The sequence below is a fragment of the Cetorhinus maximus genome, chromosome 32 (assembly GCF_964194155.1).
Source record: "Cetorhinus maximus chromosome 32, sCetMax3.hap1.1, whole genome shotgun sequence".
NCBI classification, from domain to species: Eukaryota; Metazoa; Chordata; class Chondrichthyes; order Lamniformes; family Cetorhinidae; genus Cetorhinus; species Cetorhinus maximus.
In genome coordinates, this window is record NC_135910.1 from 14,723,465 (window position 1) to 14,744,997 (window position 21,533).

General features: G+C 48.7%; 1 protein-coding gene across 7 annotated transcripts in view; it reads left to right on the plus strand.

The window, feature by feature from the left end:
• Positions 1 to 21,533, plus strand: part of klc3 (kinesin light chain 3) — a 73,159-nt gene that overhangs the window by 36,844 nt on the left and 14,782 nt on the right. For 5 of the 7 annotated variants that reach the window (XM_078533260.1, XM_078533261.1, XM_078533262.1 and 2 more), the window contains 5 exons: positions 8,021 to 8,194; positions 11,708 to 11,807; positions 12,993 to 13,045; positions 15,674 to 15,739; positions 19,750 to 19,817. In XM_078533260.1, coding sequence (XP_078389386.1) covers positions 8,021 to 8,194; positions 11,708 to 11,807; positions 12,993 to 13,045; positions 15,674 to 15,739; positions 19,750 to 19,817 — 461 coding nt within the window. The remainder of the gene's footprint in view (positions 1 to 8,020; positions 8,195 to 11,707; positions 11,808 to 12,992; positions 13,046 to 15,673; positions 15,740 to 19,749; positions 19,818 to 21,533) is intronic. The other 2 variants (XM_078533264.1, XM_078533265.1) reach the window with 2 other exon arrangements.

The following is a 21,533-nucleotide window of genomic DNA, read 5'->3' on the forward strand; positions in this document are numbered from 1 at the left end:
TATACTGCTCAGTGTGCTAAACCCCCCCCCCAATATACTGCTCAGTGTGCTCCTCCCCCCCCCCCCAATATACTGCTCAGTGTGCTAAACCCCCCCCCCCAATATACTGCTCAGTGTGCTAAACCCCCCCCCCCCCAATATACTGCTCAGTGTGCTCCTCCCCCCCCCCCAATATACTGCTCAGTGTGCTAAACCCCCCCCCCAATATACTGCTCAGTGTGCTCCTCCCCCCCCCCCCCAATATACTGCTCAGTGTGCTAAACCCCCCCCCCCAATATACTGCTCAGTGTGCTCCTCCCCCCCCCCAATATACTGCTCAGTGTGCTCCTCCCCCCCCCCCCCAATATACTGCTCAGTGTGCTCCTCCCCCCCCCCCCAATATACTGCTCAGTGTGCTCCTCCCCCCCCCCCCAATATACTGCTCAGTGTGCTCCTCCCCCCCCCCAATATACTGCTCAGTGTGCTCCTCCCCCCCCCCAATATACTGCTCAGTGTGCTAAACCCCCCCCCCCAATATACTGCTCAGTGTGCTAAACCCCCCCCCCCAATATACTGCTCAGTGTGCTAAACCCCCCCCCCCAATATACTGCTCAGTGTGCTCCTCCCCCCCCCCCCAATATACTGCTCAGTGTGCTAAACCCCCCCCCCCCAATATACTGCTCAGTGTGCTAAACCCCCCCCCCAATATACTGCTCAGTGTGCTAAACCCCCCCCCCCAATATACTGCTCAGTGTGCTCCTCCCCCCCCCCCCCAATATACTGCTCAGTGTGCTCCTCCCCCCCCCCCCAATATACTGCTCAGTGTGCTCCTCCCCCCCCCCCCCAATATACTGCTCAGTGTGCTCCTCCCCCCCCCCCCCCAATATACTGCTCAGTGTGCTCCTCCCCCCCCCCAATATACTGCTCAGTGTGCTCCTCCCCCCCCCCCCAATATACTGCTCAGTGTGCTCCTCCCCCCCCCCCAATATACTGCTCAGTGTGCTCCTCCCCCCCCCCAATATACTGCTCAGTGTGCTAAACCCCCCCCCCCAATATACTGCTCAGTGTGCTAAACCCCCCCCCCCAATATACTGCTCAGTGTGCTCCTCCCCCCCCCCCCAATATACTGCTCAGTGTGCTCCCCCCCCCCCCAATATACTGCTCAGTGTGCTCCTCCCCCCCCCCCCCAATATACTGCTCAGTGTGCTCCCCCCCCCCCCCAATATACTGCTCAGTGTGCTAAACCCCCCCTCCCCAATATACTGCTCAGTGTGCTCCCCCCCCCCCAATATACTGCTCAGTGTGCTCCTCCCCCCCCCCCAATATACTGCTCAGTGTGCTCCTCCCCCCCCCCCCAATATACTGCTCAGTGTGCTCCTCCCCCCCCCCCCAATATACTGCTCAGTGTGCTCCTCCCCCCCCCCCCAATATACTGCTCAGTGTGCTAAACCCCCCCCCCCAATATACTGCTCAGTGTGCTAAACCCCCCCCCCAATATACTGCTCAGTGTGCTAAACCCCCCCCCCCCCCAATATACTGCTCAGTGTGCTCCTCCCCCCCCCCCCCCAATATACTGCTCAGTGTGCTCCTCCCCCCCCCCCCCAATATACTGCTCAGTGTGCTCCTCCCCCCCCCCCCCCAATATACTGCTCAGTGTGCTCCTCCTCCCCCCCCCCCAATATACTGCTCAGTGTGCTCCTCCCCCCCCCCAATATACTGCTCAGTGTGCTAAACCCCCCCCCCCAATATACTGCTCAGTGTGCTCCTCCCCCCCCCCCCCCAATATACTGCTCAGTGTGCTCCTCCCCCCCCCCCCCCAATATACTGCTCAGTGTGCTAAACCCCCCCCCCCCAATATACTGCTCAGTGTGCTCCTCCCCCCCCCCAATATACTGCTCAGTGTGCTCCCCCCCCCCAATATACTGCTCAGTGTGCTAAACCCCCCCCCCCAATATACTGCTCAGTGTGCTCCTCCCCCCCCCCAATATACTGCTCAGTGTGCTCCCCCCCTCCAATATACTGCTCAGTGTGCTCCCCCCCTCCAATATACTGCTCAGTGTGCTCCTCCCCCCCCCCAATATACTGCTCAGTGTGCTCCCCCCCCCCAATATACTGCTCAGTGTGCTCCTCCCCCCCCCCAATATACTGCTCAGTGTGCTCCTCCCCCCCCCCCAATATACTGCTCAGTGTGCTCCCCCCCCCCAATATACTGCTCAGTGTGCTAAACCCCCCCCCCCCAATATACTGCTCAGTGTGCTCCTCCCCCCCCCCCCAATATACTGCTCAGTGTGCTCCTCCCCCCCCCCCCAATATACTGCTCAGTGTGCTCCTCCCCCCCCAATATACTGCTCAGTGTGCTAAACCCCTCCCCCCAATATACTGCTCAGTGTGCTAAACCCCCCCCCCCCCAATATACTGCTCAGTGTGCTAAACCCCCCCCCCCCCAATATACTGCTCAGTGTGCTAAACCCCCCCCCCCCAATATACTGCTCAGTGTGCTCCTCCCCCCCCCCCCAATATACTGCTCAGTGTGCTCCTCCCCCCCCCCAATATACTGCTCAGTGTGCTCCTCCCCCCCCCCCAATATACTGCTCAGTGTGCTCCTCCCCCCCCCAATATACTGCTCAGTGTGCTAAACCCCCCCCCCCAATATACTGCTCAGTGTGCTAAACCCCCCCCCCCCAATATACTGCTCAGTGTGCTAAACCCCCCCCCCAATATACTGCTCAGTGTGCTAAACCCCCCCCCCCAATATACTGCTCAGTGTGCTAAACCCCCCCCCCCCAATATACTGCTCAGTGTGCTCCTCCCCCCCCCCCAATATACTGCTCAGTGTGCTCCTCCCCCCCCCCCAATATACTGCTCAGTGTGCTCCTCCCCCCCCCCCAATATACTGCTCAGTGTGCTAATCCCCCCCCCCCCAATATACTGCTCAGTGTGCTAAACCCCCCCCCCCCAATATACTGCTCAGTGTGCTAAACCCCCCCCCCCAATATACTGCTCAGTGTGCTAAACCCCCCCCCCCCAATATACTGCTCAGTGTGCTAAACCCCCCCCCCCCCAATATACTGCTCAGTGTGCTCCTCCCCCCCCCCCCAATATACTGCTCAGTGTGCTCCTCCCCCCCCCCCCAATATACTGCTCAGTGTGCTCCTCCCCCCCCCCCCAATATACTGCTCAGTGTGCTCCTCCCCCCCCCCAATATACTGCTCAGTGTGCTCCTCCCCCCCCCCAATATACTGCTCAGTGTGCTAAACCCCCCCCCCCCAATATACTGCTCAGTGTGCTCCTCCCCCCCTCCCCAATATACTGCTCAGTGTGCTAAACCCCCCCCCCCCAATATACTGCTCAGTGTGCTCCTCCCCCCCCCCCAATATACTGCTCAGTGTGCTCCTCCCCCCCCCCAATATACTGCTCAGTGTGCTCCTCCCCCCCCCCCAATATACTGCTCAGTGTGCTAAACCCCCCCCCCCAATATACTGCTCAGTGTGCTCCTCCCCCCCCCCCCAATATACTGCTCAGTGTGCTAAACCCCCCCCCCCAATATACTGCTCAGTGTGCTCCTCCCCCCCCCCCAATATACTGCTCAGTGTGCTCCTCCCCCCCCCCAATATACTGCTCAGTGTGCTAAACCCCCCCCCCCCCAATATACTGCTCAGTGTGCTCCTCCCCCCCCCCAATATACTGCTCAGTGTGCTAAACCCCCCCCCCCCAATATACTGCTCAGTGTGCTCCTCCCCCCCCCCCAATATACTGCTCAGTGTGCTCCTCCCCCCCCCCCCAATATACTGCTCAGTGTGCTAAACCCCCCCCCCCCCCAATATACTGCTCAGTGTGCTCCTCCCCCCCCCCAATATACTGCTCAGTGTGCTAAACCCCCCCCCCCCCAATATACTGCTCAGTGTGCTAAACCCCCCCCCCCCCAATATACTGCTCAGTGTGCTAAACCCCCCCCCCCCAATATACTGCTCAGTGTGCTAAACCCCCCCCCCCCCCAATATACTGCTCAGTGTGCTCCTCCCCCCCCCCAATATACTGCTCAGTGTGCTCCTCCCCCCCCCAATATACTGCTCAGTGTGCTCCTCCCCCCCCCCCCCAATATACTGCTCAGTGTGCTAAACCCCCCCCCCCCCCAATATACTGCTCAGTGTGCTAAACCCCCCCCCCCCAATATACTGCTCAGTGTGCTCCTCCCCCCCCCCCAATATACTGCTCAGTGTGCTCCTCCCCCCCTCCCCAATATACTGCTCAGTGTGCTAAACCCCCCCCCCCCAATATACTGCTCAGTGTGCTCCCCCCCCCCCCCAATATACTGCTCAGTGTGCTAAACCCCCCCCCCAATATACTGCTCAGTGTGCTCCTCCCCCCCCCAATATACTGCTCAGTGTGCTCCTCCCCCCCCAATATACTGCTCAGTGTGCTCCTCCCCCCCCCCCCCCCAATATACTGCTCAGTGTGCTCCTCCCCCCCCCCCCAATATACTGCTCAGTGTGCTCCTCCCCCCCCCAATATACTGCTCAGTGTGCTCCTCCCCCCCCCCCCCCAATATACTGCTCAGTGTGCTCCTCCCCCCCCCCCAATATACTGCTCAGTGTGCTCCTCCCCCCCCCCCCCCCAATATACTGCTCAGTGTGCTCCTCCCCCCCCCCAATATACTGCTCAGTGTGCTCCTCCCCCCCCCCAATATACTGCTCAGTGTGCTAAACCCCCCCCCCAATATACTGCTCAGTGTGCTCCTCCCCCCCCCCAATATACTGCTCAGTGTGCTCCTCCCCCCCCCCCAATATACTGCTCAGTGTGCTAAACCCCCCCCCCAATATACTGCTCAGTGTGCTAAACCCCCCCCCAATATACTGCTCAGTGTGCTAAACCCCCCCCTCCCCAATATACTGCTCAGTGTGCTAAACCCCCCCCCCCCAATATACTGCTCAGTGTGCTAAACCCCCCTCCCCAATATACTGCTCAGTGTGCTCCTCCCCCCCCCCCCCGTACCCCCACAGAAAGACAAGATTGAGCAATGCCATGGGATATCCACTAATATATTCACTAGTTGATGTCTTGTGACGTTGCTTCTGGTAAGTGCGGTGAATCAGGATACTGTGCCGGTATTGCACAATGTATTATTAATTTAAATGGGACTTGTTCCAGCTCAAGGCCACAGAAGGGGTGCAGTGAATATTTGCCAGAATAATACCAGGGCTTTAAAGGGTTAAACTATGACAGGGTGGGGGGTTGCTTAAGAGTGTTTCTCTTGTGTTTGGAAGTCTGAGGGCCAATCGAATCGAGTGTTTGAACGGATAAAGGGATTGAATAGGGTCGATGTGGAGTTTCCTCTGGTGGGGCGGGGATCCAGAACAAGGGGGCATAATAAATTTGGAGAGAGGCCATTCAGGAGTGAATCAGAATGTACTTTCTCCACGCAAAACTTGGTGGAAACCTGGAAAACTCTTTCCACATAAGCCCGTGGATGCTGGTAACATTCAAACTGTAAAAGACTGAGATGGACAGGATTTTGTTGGGAAGGTGTACCTAGGGGCAAAGGCAAATAGACAGAAATGAGATGCAGATTGGCCATAATCTAACAGAAGGGTAGAACAGAACTGAGGGACTGAATGGCCTATAGCTCCTGCCCTCTTTCAATCTCAGCTCCAGCTCTGAGGCAACTAACATCAATTGACTGATCCAGAAAAGAAAATGTTTTGCCCTGTAACAAAGTGTGGGATCTCTGGTGTGGACCCTGGTACTCGTTAGATGTGTCATTTTTAATTGATGAGCTATAATCAAAGACTGCAAATGCTGGGAAAGCATTTAATTAATAAAAGGATTTAGAGCTATGTTATATCACAAGGATAAGACTGTCACTAATAAAAAAGGGGCAAGTGGCACATATTGCTGTAGAACTCTATATTGTTCTGCTGTTGTTTGTAACCTAGCTGAAAGACCTGGGTTTGATAGGATAGAACACTTTGCTCCTTGTGAAGATTGAACCCTCTGACATAGTGTAAATAATATCACAGAAGGTCTCCTAATTTTTCAGAAAACATTTCTTCATACTTGTGTGCGACCCGAGTTCTGAAGACAGCTGATTTGATTTAGCATGCCTGAATCCAATTTTTTATTCCATGTGGCCCCCTAGGAATTCTTTCCTACAGAGACTTTTAATTAATCCCAGATGGCTTTCAGCCTTAACCAGTTTAGGTCCCAAATGAGCTGTCTGCAAATTAAGTTTAAAAGATGAAAATGCCAACTATTTTTCCTGTGCTTTGGGGGATATATAATTAGCAGCGAACTCGTGGTGCCTTGTGCATTGCAATTTAGAGGCAGGACCATAACTAGTGTGTTTTCACTGCTTTTACTTACCTTTTATTGGCTGCCAATGAGGATTCTACCGAAACTTAAAAACTTCTCATGACACTTCTTTAATTTCAAATGTCTCCCTTCTCCCAAAGCTATTAAGTGTCAGTGTGGCTCAGACAGCAACACACTTGTGTGTGTCTGAGTGTGTGTGTGTGTCTGAGTGTGTGTGTGTGTCTGAGTGTGTGTGTGTGTCTGAGTGTGTGTGTGTGTCTGAGTGTGTGTGTGTGTCTGTGTCTGTGTCTGAGTACGTGTCTGAGTGTGTGTGTCTGAGTGTGTGTGTGTGTGTCTGAGTGTGTGTGTCTGAGTGTGTGTGTGTGTGTCTGAGTGTGTGTGTGTGTGTCTGAGTGTGTGTGTATGTCTGAGTGTGTGTGTATGTCTGAGTGTGTGTGTGTGTCTGAGTGTGTGTGTGTGTCTGAGTGATTGTGTGTGTCTGTGTCTGAGTGTGCGTGTCTGAGTGTGCGTGTCTGAGTGTGCGTGTCTGAGTGTGCGTGTCTGAGTGTGCGTGTCTGAGTGTGCGTGTGTGTGTCTGAGTGTGTGTGTGTGTGTCTGAGTGTGTGTGTGTGTCTGAGTGTCTGTGTGTGTGTCTGTGTGTGTGTGTGTGTGAGTGTGTGTGTGTGTCTGAGTGTGTGTGTGTGTCTGTGTCTGAGTGTGTGTGTCTGAGTGTGTGTGTGTGTGTCTGAGTGTGTGTGTGTGTGTCTGAGTGTATGTCTGAGTGTGTGTGTATGTCTGAGTGTGTGTGTGTGTCTGAGTGATTGTGTGTGTCTGTGTCTGAGTGTGTGTGTCTGAGTGTGTGTGTCTGAGTGTGTGTGTCTGAGTGTGTGTGTCTGAGTGTGTGTGTGTGTGTCTGAGTGTGTGTGTGTGTGTCTGAGTGTGTGTGTGTGTGTCTGAGTGTGTGTGTGTCTGAGTGTGTGTGTCTGTGTCTGAGTGCGTGTCTGAGTGTGTGTGTGCATGTCTTGAATACGCGCATAGAACACGTATGTGTGTGTACGTGTCTGAGTGCGCATACGTGTGTGCCTGTGTGTGTGTGTGTGCCTGAGCATTTGATTGCGCATGCATCTTGAGTGCGCGCGTGTGTCTTGTGTCTGCATCAGAAAATTAAAGCCTTACTTAAGCACGTAATGCGGGAGTGCTGCACTGTCAGACACTCACCTATCTGTCCAGGTAATGTTACAGATTGAAAGAAGAGCAGAAATAAAGAGAACCTGTTTGTACTGTTAGAAGGGATGCCGATTTAAGACAATTTACAAATTGGGGGAGGTGAGGAGAATTCTTTATTTTAAACAGCGAGTCACCATGACTGGAGCGCACTGCCTGAAAAGGTGGGGGAATCAAATTGAATAGTAACTTTCAAAAAGGAATTGGATATATGTCGGGAATTTGTAGGCCTATGGGGAAAGAACCAGGGCAGTGGTACTAATTGGATAACTCCTTCAAAGAGCCAGCATATGGGTCAAATGGCCTCTTTCTATGCTGTGTGACCAGCATTTCTTCCTCAACCAACATCTCCAGAAGGCATCTCATTTTGAAATCTTGTCATCTGAAGACTGGCTGCCTAAGTAACAAAGTCTCTGCATTTCAAGGCCATTCATGACAGTGAAGCACTACTGATAGATGTATAAGGTGTTGTAGACGTGTGAGGCTTTCTTCAATGAGCTTTGCTAATTTTCATGTTACGAATCCTCAGGTGCTGGGCAAGGACCACCCCGATGTAGCAAAGCAGCTGAATAACCTGGCACTGCTATGCCAGAACCAGGGGAAGTATGAGGAGGTGGAGTATTACTATGAGCGGGCCTTGGAGATCTACCAGACCAAGCTGGGATCAGAGGATCCCAATGTGGCCAAGACGAAGAATAACTTGGTGAGGAAATCAGCTCGCAGCAGTATTCCAGAGAGGAGAAAGATTTTGCAAATAAGCATGTCAACTCTTCACGTAATGAGCTATCTAACTGAGTGTCAGCAGGCTGTTTGACCACAGGGGCATCACAGGCCACCCTAATCTCTGTCCTCGCATGACATCCATAAGTGTTCACGTTTCACCAGGATGCAAAAACCTTCTCAAGGGAACTTAGGGAAGGGCAATAAATGCTCTCCTTTGCCGGCAATACCCATATCCCAAGAACGTTAAGAAAAATCAGTGGCTGAATTATCCCCCTCCCGCCCAAAGGCACTAAGAGCACTCATAGTACATGGCAAATCAGTGGACCCAGCACAGATAGGGCAACATTGCTGAGACCTCCCTTAGCCAGTCTGGCTCAGTATTACACTTGCCAACTAAGCTGGCGAGGGGTTGTCCACTCATAGCTTTTAAACAGAAACAGGCAGATCACACAGGGCTATATTAAAATCGTCACTAAAGAGGCACGAGAGGAGTCGGGAGAAATTTCTTTTCAGGCAAAGCAGTACTTTGAAACAAAGTTGTGCTACCGGGAGTGGTTCAGGATGTTTCCCCTAGTGGAAGAGACTAGAAGTAGGGGACACAATTTAAAAATAAGGGGTCTCCCATTTAAGATGGAGATGAGGAGAAATCTTTCTCTCAGAATGTCACTGGTCTGTGGAATTCTCTTCCCCAGAGAGCGGGGTCACTGAATATTTTTAAGGCTGAGTTAGACAGTCAAGGGAGATAAACAATTTTCTTAATTGACAAGGAAGTCAAGGGTTATGGCGGGGTAGATACGGAAGTGGGGTTGAGGCCACAGTCAGAGCAGCCATGATCTTATCAAATTGCAGAGCAGACTCGAGGGGCCGAATGGCCTGCTCCCTGTTCCTAAATTAAATGTTCATATGGTTGAAGCAGACAGACCATTGCATCTTTCAGAGGAGAATTGGATCAACATTTGAAAGTGGGGAAGGGACAGCTTACAAACTGCTCCTGTACTATCAATATTGGGTCATTCTATAGTTGTATTTTGGAGACAAACTGTAGCTGAGTAAATCCATCCCTCCTTTATATATGATTTAGATCAGAACCAACCTTACTGAGGCCTGGCTGCAGTTAAAACACAGACTAACCACCTCTCAAATCCCGGTTTGAATCCTGCAGAGGTTAGAATGAAAGGAACCTGTCTCTTATTAAAGGATATTAAAATCCTGGGCCTGATTTTTATGGGGCAATCCCAATGCAGTTCCCTGCAGACATGATTTGGCAGCCTCACCTGTGGAGACGCCGCGCGGAGGCTGGTTTGCGAAATGGAACTTTTTTTTCCATTCTTTCTTGGGATGTGACTGTCGCTGGCAAGGCCAACAATCGTTGCCCATCTCTTGAATGTGATAGTGAGCTACTTAAGCTGCCTCACTGGTGCATCAAGAATGCTTTTCTGTGGAAAGGGCTCAGGCACATTGCCCTTGCAGAGTAGAGGGGGCTTTACTCCATTCCTAACCCATGTTATGAACGACCTGGATGTGCTTAGCTTAATGCTGGTGGTTCAGATCAAAATGTGGAAATACTTCATTTCCCCAGTCCTGTACTGCACAAAAGATGCACAAACATTAGAATGCTACCTTTCCGAAGACGTTTTGTTTGGTTTTTATACCAGGCAGATATGAGGAATGGACACCTTCCTCATTTGAGAAACCAAGTTAAAGTGTCATGGTAGCATTGTGTTATGTTACTGCCCTAGTAATCCAAAGACTTGCAGCTGAATTTGAATTGGGAGGTGGGGGGGTGTTGCTGGGGGTGGGGGGAATATATTGCTTGCACCCCCCTTGCCCACTCCCACCTCCCCCAATCCCCGGAAGAAATGTCAGATGCTAGCTGACCCACATTAAACAAGGCCGCCCCACTGCAACAACATGCCGCGGGCAGCTTTAGGTGAGAGTGGGATTTCTGCCCCTCAGTGGGAAACAGTCGCACCCTCGAGAGCTGCCAGCCAGTCTGTTTAGGCTGGAGCTCGAGCAGCCCCAGCGCCACCAGAACCGAGTAGTGCCCGCTGATGGGGCTGCAAGCGGGCCCTGGAATGGAGACAGTCATGGTATCCAAACCCCAGGTAAGTCTGGGGTTTTGTACGGGGAGCTTGGGGAGGGGGTTTGGGGGTGGGTTTTGTAGGCCAGGCGGGAAGTTACGAGGGGAGGGGGCGTTGAGTGCCCCTGATGTGTACAGGGCAACAACACCCCACCCCGAAGAACAAGCACCCCTTCATTCCCAGCTTTTATCCAGTTTGGTTAAAAAAAAAAGAGACCTACCGACTCTCCCCTGCCTGCCCGCGCCCACGGGGGTGGGTGGGTGGGCGGGTGGGCGGGAAGGCAGCTGCCTAGCCACCTGTCCTTATTTACCTGTCCCCCGGCTGAAAACAAGCCCAGCTGGGGATCGTAAAATCCAGCCCCTGGGCTAATGACCTAGAAACACAAGTTCAAATCCCAGCATGGCAGCTGGAAAATTTAAATCCAACAATTAAACAAATCTGAAATATAAAACTAATCTCAGTAACGGTGACAATGAAACCGCTGGATTGTAAAAACCCATCTGGTTCACTAATGCCCCTTTAGGGAGGAAATCTGCCGACCTTACCCGGTCTGGCCTACACGTGACTCCAGACCCACAGCCATGTGGCTGACTCTTAACTGCAAACTGAAATGGCCAAGCAAGACACTCAGTTGTATTCAGGAAGATGATTCATCACCACCTTCTAAATTAGGACTGGGCAATAAACGCCAGCATGCCCATGAACTGTGAATGAATTAAAAAAGACACCAAGATTGAAAAGAGTCGGAGGTGAGATGAAAGGAAGTTAGAAGGCTCCAAGCCTGGGTTTTAAGAGGCTTTAGATCGTACGAGGGAAGGGAATAGTCAGGGTGGTGAAAGGTTTCATGTGAAGTCTTACAAAAGCACCACTGGAATAAAAGCTGATGCATTAAGCCTTGGTTTCAATGGAGTCTGAATGCAGGAAAGGAGAAGGAGGACGGGGAATTTACAGCTTCGGAGAAACCAGAAAACTCAGAGGATGTTTGTGACAGCACTTATTGCTCAGCCCTAATTGCCCTCGAGAAGGTGGTGGTGAGCTGCCTTCTTGAATACAACAGAGAGTCTAGCTAGGCCATTTCAGAGGGCATTTAAGAGCCAACCACATTGCTGTGGGTCTGGAGACACATGTAGGCCAGACTAGGTAAGGATAGCAGGATTCTTTTTTTATTATTTTTCCTTTCTCGGCTGGCGCAAACACAGTGGGCTGAATAGCCTCTTTCTGTGCTGTAACTGTTCTATGGTTCTATTTCCATCCCCAAAGGACATCAGTGAATCAGGTGGGTTAGCAACAGTAATATCAATAGAGATGTGAGGAGGCCGTATTTGTCATATAAATAGAAGCTCATGTCTGGACTGCACTTTGTATCAATGAGATGCCCCTGAGCTCTGTAATTCTCATCTTCTGCGTTCTAGGCTTCCTGCTACTTAAAGCAAGGCAAGTACAGACAGGCTGAGGCTCTGTACAAAGAAATCCTGACACGGGCCCACGAGAGGGAGTTTGGCTCTGTTGATGGTGAGTTAAACATTTCGAGTGAACTATTCCTTGGTGAACCCCGGGGAAAACAAGTTGGTAATTTATCAAAGAGGCCGATGATAGCATTGAGTGGCTACCATGAAAAAAGCACATTATATGAAGTGGCATGCATAAATGTTTATAGTAGGTAGGGACAATTATCATATTCTGTATGAATCTTAGAAAACATGGAACAAGAGAAAACCCATCGAGCTAACTGCTTCCATAACTCTGTACAATCTATACTGACCTGTGCTCCGCTCACTCACTGAATCTCCTGAGGGAAACTTGTGTGTAAGTACTTGCCAATCCCATACAGAATAGAGCAAAATTGCAGAATAGTCACCCCTACCTATCCGCTTATTAACCTCTTCACTACAGGAAACATTCTCCATCTCACGGCACAGCTTCCATTGTTTCCTGCGATGCTTTTCATCATCTCAGTCACCAGCAGCACCTTCCAAACCCATGACCTCTACCACCTAGAAGGGCGAGGGCAGTAGATGCATGGCAACACCGCCACCAGCAAGTTCCCCTCAGAGCCACTCACCGTCCTGACCTGGAACTATCTTACCGTTCCTTCACTGTCGCAAAACCCTGTAACTCCCTAACAGCACTGTGGGTGTACCTACACCATACGGACTGCAGCAGTTCAAGAAAGCGGCTCACCACCACCTTCTTAAGGGCAATTAGGGATGACAGCAATTAGCAATTAGACAACAGATGCTGGCCTAGCCAGTGACTCCCACATCCTCCGAAAGAATTTTTAAAAAGTTTGTATCTATCTCTGTAATGTCAAGTTCTAAAAGTCATTTCATTTAGGGATGTTTTGTACATTACAATATTTCAACTTATAATGTTTATTTCTTTATGACGAGAAACATCCAGAAGAATTTAACTCCAGTTTACATATTAGTTTCCCACATATAGTGGGAAAATCTGATTTGCTTAACATTGTTTCGCTTAAAGTCGCAATTTTCAAGGAAAATGCAACTGGGACATTAAGTGAGGAAATACTGTATTCTGTGCTTGCTCTGCATCCTTGCTTATCCATCCTAGTCAAAGCCCCAAGAGGTATCACTGTGTGAAGCATCATATGAGTTAAGTGAGCCCGTTCTGCAAGTGCGGCTTAAAACCAAAACCAAAGTGAAGCTAATGTTGAACCTGTTATTGCTTCCCCTGCAGGTGACCACAGGCGGGTGTGGATAAACTCTGAGGACGGAGACGATTCAAACAAGGTAATAGCCACACACCCGTCGCAGTATTCAGCCTCCAAACTATTTCTTTTCCCCCGCTGCGGTCGCTGTAAGCAACGCCACGGGAGACCAGTCGGTATCTATCAAAGAAAGCAAATAGGGAATAAAGCAACAATTGCTGCAAAGATGAAATAAAAACAGAAAGTTCTGCAATTAGCAAAGACAGAAAAGAGTTTTGGAAGTAGACCTTTGTGAGAGTTTTCTGTTTCACACCCCCACCCCCAAAATGTTGGCCAGCACTTTTTCAGATGTGCTATGTATTTCCAGTGTGTCCTGTTGTTTGTCTGTAACTTTCTCTAGTGGGTTTTTATTTTGTCTCTACTGATTTCATTTTCAAGTTCCTTATTTTTTGCTTGGATTTTTGAACTTTTACCCAAGTGTTGCCTATTACCACCTTTACTCACAGCCTGCATATTTTTCCTGTGTGGATCGACACTACGGGCCAGAATGTTTTTGCGTGAGACAGAAAAATTAGCCATTTAGCAAGTGATGTACACAACAGCCAGCCTTTTCTGCTTAGAAACCTGTGGATCAATAGCTGCAGTTTCCTTCCATCACAGAGGGATACTAGGATTTCCCCTTCTCACCATCCACTAATTGGATAGTTCTTTCAAAGGGCTGGCACAGGCAGGGTGGGCCAAGTGGTCTCCTGTGTTGTACAATTTTGTAGGATGTTAAGTGGCTTTTGACATTCTAAGTCATTCAATGGAACATAGGGTTTACCCTGATAACCCTCCACGCTCTGGCACTGAAGGAGGGGGAATGCGGAGAAAGAGCCCAAAACCATTTTAACTGGCTTAAGCAAAGCTAAATTCTCACGTAAGCATTCTTATTGAGAATGGAGAGAATCAAGGTTTCAATGCGTCACTTTGGGACAAGAGGAATACACCGCCCACCCTCAGGATTAAAGTGGGTTTTAATCTGTCTCCTTGCGTTCTGTTGTCCTACTTCTGGTACCGGGTTTCAACAAAAATTAATAATTTTAAATTCGATTTTTTTTTTTAAATCGACAAGTTCTTGGCAGCGGTCCTCAATATCCTCACGTATTTTATTTTCCATTATCGACATGAATATTTACCCACTGCCAGTCAAGGGGAGCTGCAAAGGCAAAGCTTGATATGGAGCCTATCACACCTGGAGCCAGGCAGTGGGTGGATAGTATTGCCTTGGCTGCTTGTGTGCAGGCTGAATTCCAAAGTCCAGAACCTGGAACTGAGATAACGAATTGGCTGAACTGCAAGATACAGAATCTGGTACTGAATGAGGAATTGGGCCGTTTGTTTCTTAACACCAGTTTTTGGGCCAATATTGTTTCAAGTCTTTAATATAATTAGGTCCAGTCTGGGTCACCATGATGCACGCATTGTATTAAAGCCATCAAAGTGGAACAGAGAACCACAAAGCCAACCCCCCACCATCCCCAACATCAGAGGGCTGAGCAATGGGAAAAGATCAGAGAAACTAGAACACTTAAACCTCCAAAGAAAGTGACTGAGGCAGTGGGCTGGGCAGTCCTTGCAGAAGTAGATGTGAAGCAGTCGAGGAAGGGTAAACCAGGAGCACTATCTTGTGAACAATGATCATAAGGCACTGGTGGCGGGGGGAGAGGTGGGGTGGGGGGTGGTGTGAGAACTTGGGATTGATTTTTTTTTGGTGAGTTTTACATTCAGGAGCACTCAACTCTCGTAAGAGGCTCCCCACATACTGAAGCTGAATGTTGTTCAAGAGCCAACTGGATGCTGTGGTGGGGGAAACAATAGTTTTCTTCTTTCCGGGCTGGATGAGTGATGCAGTGACTTTGTAGTTCATTCGATTATGCAGTCTCGGCGGGAAAGCTCCTTTTCAATCTGTAAAACTGAAAAACATTGACCTTTTACATTGGCCTCAGTTTAACTGACGTGCTCGGTTGGTGGGAGCAACAGCAGCCATCTCCCTCCAGCAATACTGTCAAAACTAGGGGCCACAAGTATCAGATAAATTCAGTAGGGAATTCATGAGAAACCTCTTTACCCAGAGAGTGATTAGGATGTAGAACAGGCCAGCACAGGGAGTGGTTGAGTTAGAATAGCTTGGATGCATTAAGAAGAAGCTAGATAACAAATGAGGGGGAAAGAAATGGAAGATTTTGCTGACAGGGTGAGCTGAGGATCAGCGGGAGGGAGTATCGTGTCGAATGAAAACAGCATGGACCAGTTGGACCTGTTCCTATGCTATAAACTCGACAAGAGTACCAAACTGTTCCTACTTTATCCTTCAACTCAGTCACAAACTGGCAAGACTCAACAGTCAGCGAGCATTGAAAACTAACCTGCACCTGAGTGAGCAGGTAAATGAGTGGTTTGGTTTTAACTCCCGCTTGTACAACACCTTTAGCATTTTGTGCAATTCATGTCTGCTTATGTTTGACAGTGATCTGGCTCTTCCTCTGACGCAGTGTTTTTAGCTACTTGCACCAAGCTTAATGTAAAGCTTTGTTATTCTGTCACTGGTAATAAGCTTTGACTATTCATTCACAGCTCTACGATGTAAAAGGTTTCATGCCAAAGTGTTCTTTAATATTTCAAACAAAAGCAGGTTATTCTGTTTTTCTTTTTATCCCCCCTCATCCAGGTTATGTTTACCACACTGTGCCTGTCATCAGGCAAGCCGCCCAAAAGACTTGTCAGTGTCGCTAAGGTTTATACCACGGAGATCCAAGACTATTTATACTTTTTTGTGTGTGTATGGATTTTTGTGCTGTCTAAGGTGATGGCTGTTGGTACTGGAAATGGGGCACTTTCCATTTTGTACACAGATGAAATATTCCCCAGGTCAGGTGTTGCATGGTTAGATACAGAAGAAAGCCCTCACTACCCTCGCCCAACCTCAGAAGAGCCTCCTTCCACTGCCCTTCCATCATATTTTTCCATTTCCCCGCACTGGCTGTTGTTTCCCTGAGTGGCACTGCTGACTGATGTACTACAGGACCGTATGCACAAGGAACTGGATTGAGATTTCATTCACGTTGGCTGCTTCCCGCTGGAGACACTCATCCTGCCTGCTTGAGCTGAATTTAAAACCAGGTTCGAGAGGTTAAAGTCTCTAGCCCACCGCTGCTGCCCAGTCCTAGCCTCCCACCATGGACTCTATTTATTTGTTCCCCATGTTCGAAAATCCTTGCTCGTCACCTGATGCTATGGCAGGGCAGTTAAGATGACCTCCCGTATGAGCAGTTGTGGCTGGGTGCTTGCACCCTGTCCATTGTGTTGGAATACTGCAATCCCCGTAAATGGAATTCACGTGTTACTTTCTACCCTAAATTCCCCCTCCCCCCTGAAGTTTTTGACTCCGTTCTAGCCCCATAAGCCACAGGTGACCTTTCCTCTACCTGACCAGCTCTGTGTCGGAGTCCAGCCACAGTGGCAGGAGACTGATCTACCACAAGGGCAGCATTACAACCAACCCTGATTCAGCCCCTGATCCACTTCATTGCAGATCAGCCTCAAGGGGCTGAATAGCCTCTTGTTCCTATATTCCTGTCCTTTCTCAAACTAAGTCTCCTTGCACTTTTCAGGAGGGCTGCTATTTGGTGATTGGGAGCAGCTGACGTGCTCAGTTGGTGGGAGCAACAGCAGCCATCTCCCTCCAGCAATACTGTCAAAACTAGGGGCCATAAGTATAAGATAAATTCTCACCTCCTTCCCCACTCTCTGTAGCCAGGAAATTCTGAGGCCGATTGCAGCATTCCCATGATGACCCAGGTTGAGATCAGCGCACTCAGCACAGACCAGGGATCAGATCTGAGATCTTGCAAAGTCTGTAAATCTGAGCGAGTTGTCTCTTTTTAAGTTGCCTGGTACAATAACAGTCAGGTTGATGATTACACAGTGCACCCCATTATAAGGCTTCTTGTTGCAGTAAAGTTACTCAACATCACCCACTCAGTGCCCCACAAGGTTGCCAGCAGCAGCTGAAATCCGTAGAAGTGTTCAAAGCTCGCTATAGTCGTCACTCTTGTTAGTCGATGTAATCTAACTACATTTTCTCTCTTTAGTGCATCCCACAGAGGTTTCATGAGCTGCCTCCCTGGCCCCTCCTCTCCTAATCACTGTTTCCTTTTGCTGTGTCTGCACTGTTTCATCTAACCACTTGGAGGCTGGCTGATCTGATTTTTCAGAACCAAACAGAAATCCTAAGTATTCTATTGCGTGTTCTCAATAGGTGGTCCCTGGAGGTGCAAATTCTAGTCAGCTTGGCTCTCATTTGAAGAATCAACTGTAGCAGATGCAGCAGTCAGCCATGTTGGTGTCAACTGCACCTTAAGGCCTTGTTCTGATTCCTATTCTAGGATGGGGGTAGGCTGGTGTTTTTTTTTTATTGAGACCAGTAAGTGAAGGGTTAAGGCCCACAGGCGTAGGACAGCAGATGAGGTAACAAGTAAACTTGTATTGGAAGTAATTCAGAGAAGGTTCACTAGGCTGATTCCTGGGATGAAGGTGTTTCTAATGAGGAAAGGTTGCACAGGCTGGGTCTTTTACACATTGGAGTTTAGAAGAGTGAGAGGTGATCTTATTGAAACATATAAGATTCTGTGGAGGCATGACAGGGTAGATGCTGAGAGAATATTTCCTCTTGTGGGGGAATCTAGAACCAGGAGACACAGTTTAAAGATAAGGGGTCTCCCATTTAAGATGGAGATGAGGAGGAATTTCTTCTGAGTTTCATTATTCTTTGGAATTCTTTACCCCAGAGAGCAGTGGAGGCTGGGTCATTGAGTATATCCAAGGTTGAGTTAGACAGATTTTCTATTGACAAGGGAGTAGAGGGTTATGGGGGACAGGCCACAAAGTGGAGTTAAGGCCACACTCAAATCAGCCATGATCTTATCAAATGGCAGAACAGGCTTGACGGGACGAATGGCCTTCTCTGCTCCTATTCAACCGTTTGCAGTTTGGAGGTGAGAGGGAAGACTCAGAATGGTCCAGTTTTGGGGCCCTGTGAAAGTAGGAAGATGGCATATGTCTTGAATACAACATGGAGCAGGCAGGTACAGACAGAACATTTCGATATTAGGAAGAACATATTTAGACAGATTGTCCTCTGTGCTGGGCTGGAGCCATAGAAGGAAACGGGGCCACACCTGATTGCACACACAACCCTTTACACCCAAGTACAGGCAGAGGGAAATGCACAGTAAATTCCAAACCGTTGCTCAGAGATTGTTTTGTTAAGCTATGATCCTTCCAGTTAGGATCACATCTTTGCATTCCCCAGCTACATTCTGAACCCCAAACTTTGCCAGAATCCTCATCGCCGTTCAACCTTTCCAGACTGATGGAGTACCAATGGTGCTGGAAGCTCAATCTAAACACTGACTCCTTATACTCTGGCACCTTGTCTCTGATATGGCAGCATTGTGGCTCCAATTGGAAAACCTTGTGATGATTTTTAACAATTATAGGGTTGTGGGTTTATTTATTTTTTTGGATGTACTATTTTATTCTGCCACATGCCCATACTTGCTGAACAGGAGGAGGCAATTCAGTCCTTCAAACCTTTACCACCCTTCAGTTAGATCATAGCTGACCTATGTCTCAACTCCAAAGGGTTCCATGTCCCCTAATATCCCTGCCTAACAAAAATCTATCATTTTCAGTTTTTACATTTTCCATTAACCTCTAGTCTTTTAGAAGGAGAGAGTTCCAGATTTCCACGACCTTTTTGTGTGAAGAAGTGCTTCCTGACATCACCCCTGAATGGCCTGGCTCGAATCTTAATGTTGCTCTGGATTCTCCCCACCAAAGGAAATAGTTTCACTGCATCAACCCCAATCAAACCCTTTAACCATCTTAAACACCTCAATTAGATCCCCTTTTAACCTTTTATACCTACTAAGAGGTGAATGAGTGCTGAATAGAGAAAGATTAGATTCCCTGATAAGACTGTACAGTTTGCTATCAGTTTATACAGCACCTTATCGCTTTTCTCAAATGGTCCAAATTGTTTAATGGATAATGAATTACACTGAGGCGATTAACTTGTTGCATCAGTAGACGGGACAACTGTTTTGCTTGCAGACCAATACTATAAATTAACATGACCATCCAAACTGTCAGTTGCAAGATAAACATTGGCCAGAGTGTAACATTTTACCTAGGCATTGTACGTAAAGATATAGGACCTTTGTTAGTATGAAGTGGATGGAGCATGGCCCCTGGGTTACTTCTGATAGTAATAGGAAGGAATGAGGATGCCTCTAGTTATTGGAGGTACCTATGTGGCAAGTACCTCAAATATTGGCGAGTTCTCTTCTGTTTGTGCCCCAGCTCCCTGCTCCCTGCTCGGTTTGGTTTCCATCTACATTTTGCTCACGGGATCTCTGCTCACATGTCGCACAATTAATTGCTTGAGAAAAGTTGAGGAAGGATTAGTAGGAACAGGAGGAAGCCACTCAGCCCCTGAAACCTTTACTGCCATTCAATTAGATCATGGCTGATTTGTATCTCAGCTCCTTTTTGAGCCCTCGCTCCTTTTGTCTCTTGCACCTTGTTCTCTCTCTCTCCCTTTCTCTCTCACAAGCGCACAAGTTCTCTTGCTCTCTTTTTCTCTTTCTTTCCTCCCTCTCGCTCTCTTTTCCTTTTCTGCTGCCAAGGGTGAATGAACAGCTGGGACCCATTGAAGAGGATTCCCCCTTTTCTTACATTTAGGGTAGACTGACCCCTGCAGACAGCTACTGGGAACGCATCGAATCTTCAGTCTACTGCACAGCCTGCAGGTAATCTTAGTACTCTTTCACTTCCGATACCAACTCATTTTGCACTTGAGCAAACCTGAGCAAGACTTTTAAATCTGCTAGTTATCGATGGTGAAAAATCTAATTGTCAAGTAATAGATTCTGTCAAGGGTTGGAAAGGTATGATGTTAATTCACATTGCAGTTAAATCCCTCCCAAATATTCGATCTCTGTCACTTCATGCCAGTGTGTTTGTTGAGAACTGTACTGTTCTTCCATGGAATTCTCCACAGGTTGGGAGGGGAAGAGAGTCCAGCACCTCAGAAATATTTTACGTTAGCTATAAAATTCTCGTGTACAGACGTCTGGGTTCTCTTAAGGTTGGGGAGTGCACAAAAGAAAATGCAATGTGAAAAGCGTCCACCCTACCTCTGTTGTACCACATCTATTGTTTATGTCCCCCTCACAGGGAGACTTACCAGCATGGTGCTAGGAATGTGATGTTATAGATATAACCATGAACTTGAGACACTGGTACTGTATCCAATGGAGCAGTGGAGTTAGGGGGAGGTTTATTAAGTTTTTTTTAAATTATGAAGAATTGTGATGATGACTGTGGAACTAAGTAATGAGAGTTCAGTTTATTATTAGGCAAAATTTAGTTTTGTCGAGACTTTATGAGCCAGAAGATCCGGGTTTGAGTCCCACTCTAGGTCTCGATGGTCAAGGAAGGTGCCTTCAGGACATGGCTGAACAGGTTTATTATCAACTTGTTATTCCTTCCAACACACACCAATGACAGGCAGTAAGAGCAGGAGAGATTCCTGGTCAGCCGTGTGATGGAAAGAAAGTTGGAACCTCTACCGTCACTATCCATTGCTCCAGGCTACAACATGCGTGTAAAAGTGCATGTTGCCACAGCGACTCAGGTTCCTTGGCAGGGGGGTGCCGGTCAGCTTTGGTGACTGGACGGTTGGTGTGGAGTAGATTGGTGCCAACAGCACAGGGTTTGATCGCTGGTCCGGTTGGGACATATCCAGGACCTGCCTCCTTGCCCTATCAGTGGTGGAGGTCACAGCGCGGTGGGCCGGACCTGCCTTTGGGCAGAGAACTGAAGAAAAAGAATTTAGCCTACACCCAGACAGACGATTTACAAGCAGCTGCCAACCCACAGGCATCTTCCTTGACAATTATCACCTAATTAACCTTCAGTTAGACCACTTTTCCCAGGGTAATGACATGAAAGGAACAGGCCAAGTGAGCAGCTGTCACAACTGTGTGCCAAACCCCAGCCCACCCGCCAGCAATGCTGCGGGGGTATATCCAAATTCCCCATTTTGGGGGTTCCTTCCCAGGCTCCTCTGACAGAGAGTGGATTCAGTTCTGCCTCAGAGAAGCTTTGTTCATTTAAGCTGTGGGGAGTAACCTTGCAGAAAAATGGAGCCACGTTACTGGCTGGATACACTGAATTGTTCATTGGTTTCCACATTTTATTGGGATTGTGCAGTTCTGGATCAATGGCAGTCTATTCTGAGCTTCTGAACCCATTGAAGTAAATTGAAGTCCTGCAGAATCCCATCTGCTGGGGAGGAGATGGGGAATTAGAAGGAGATGGAAAAGGGCAGGCCTTATTGGGGTAAGGAGAAATCACCATTTCCTTCTTTTCAAACCACAACAAATGCCCTTAGATTTGAGGGCAGACTCCGGGATTTTGATGGAGTAAATGGGGAGAAGTTGTTTCCACTAACAGTAGTCAGT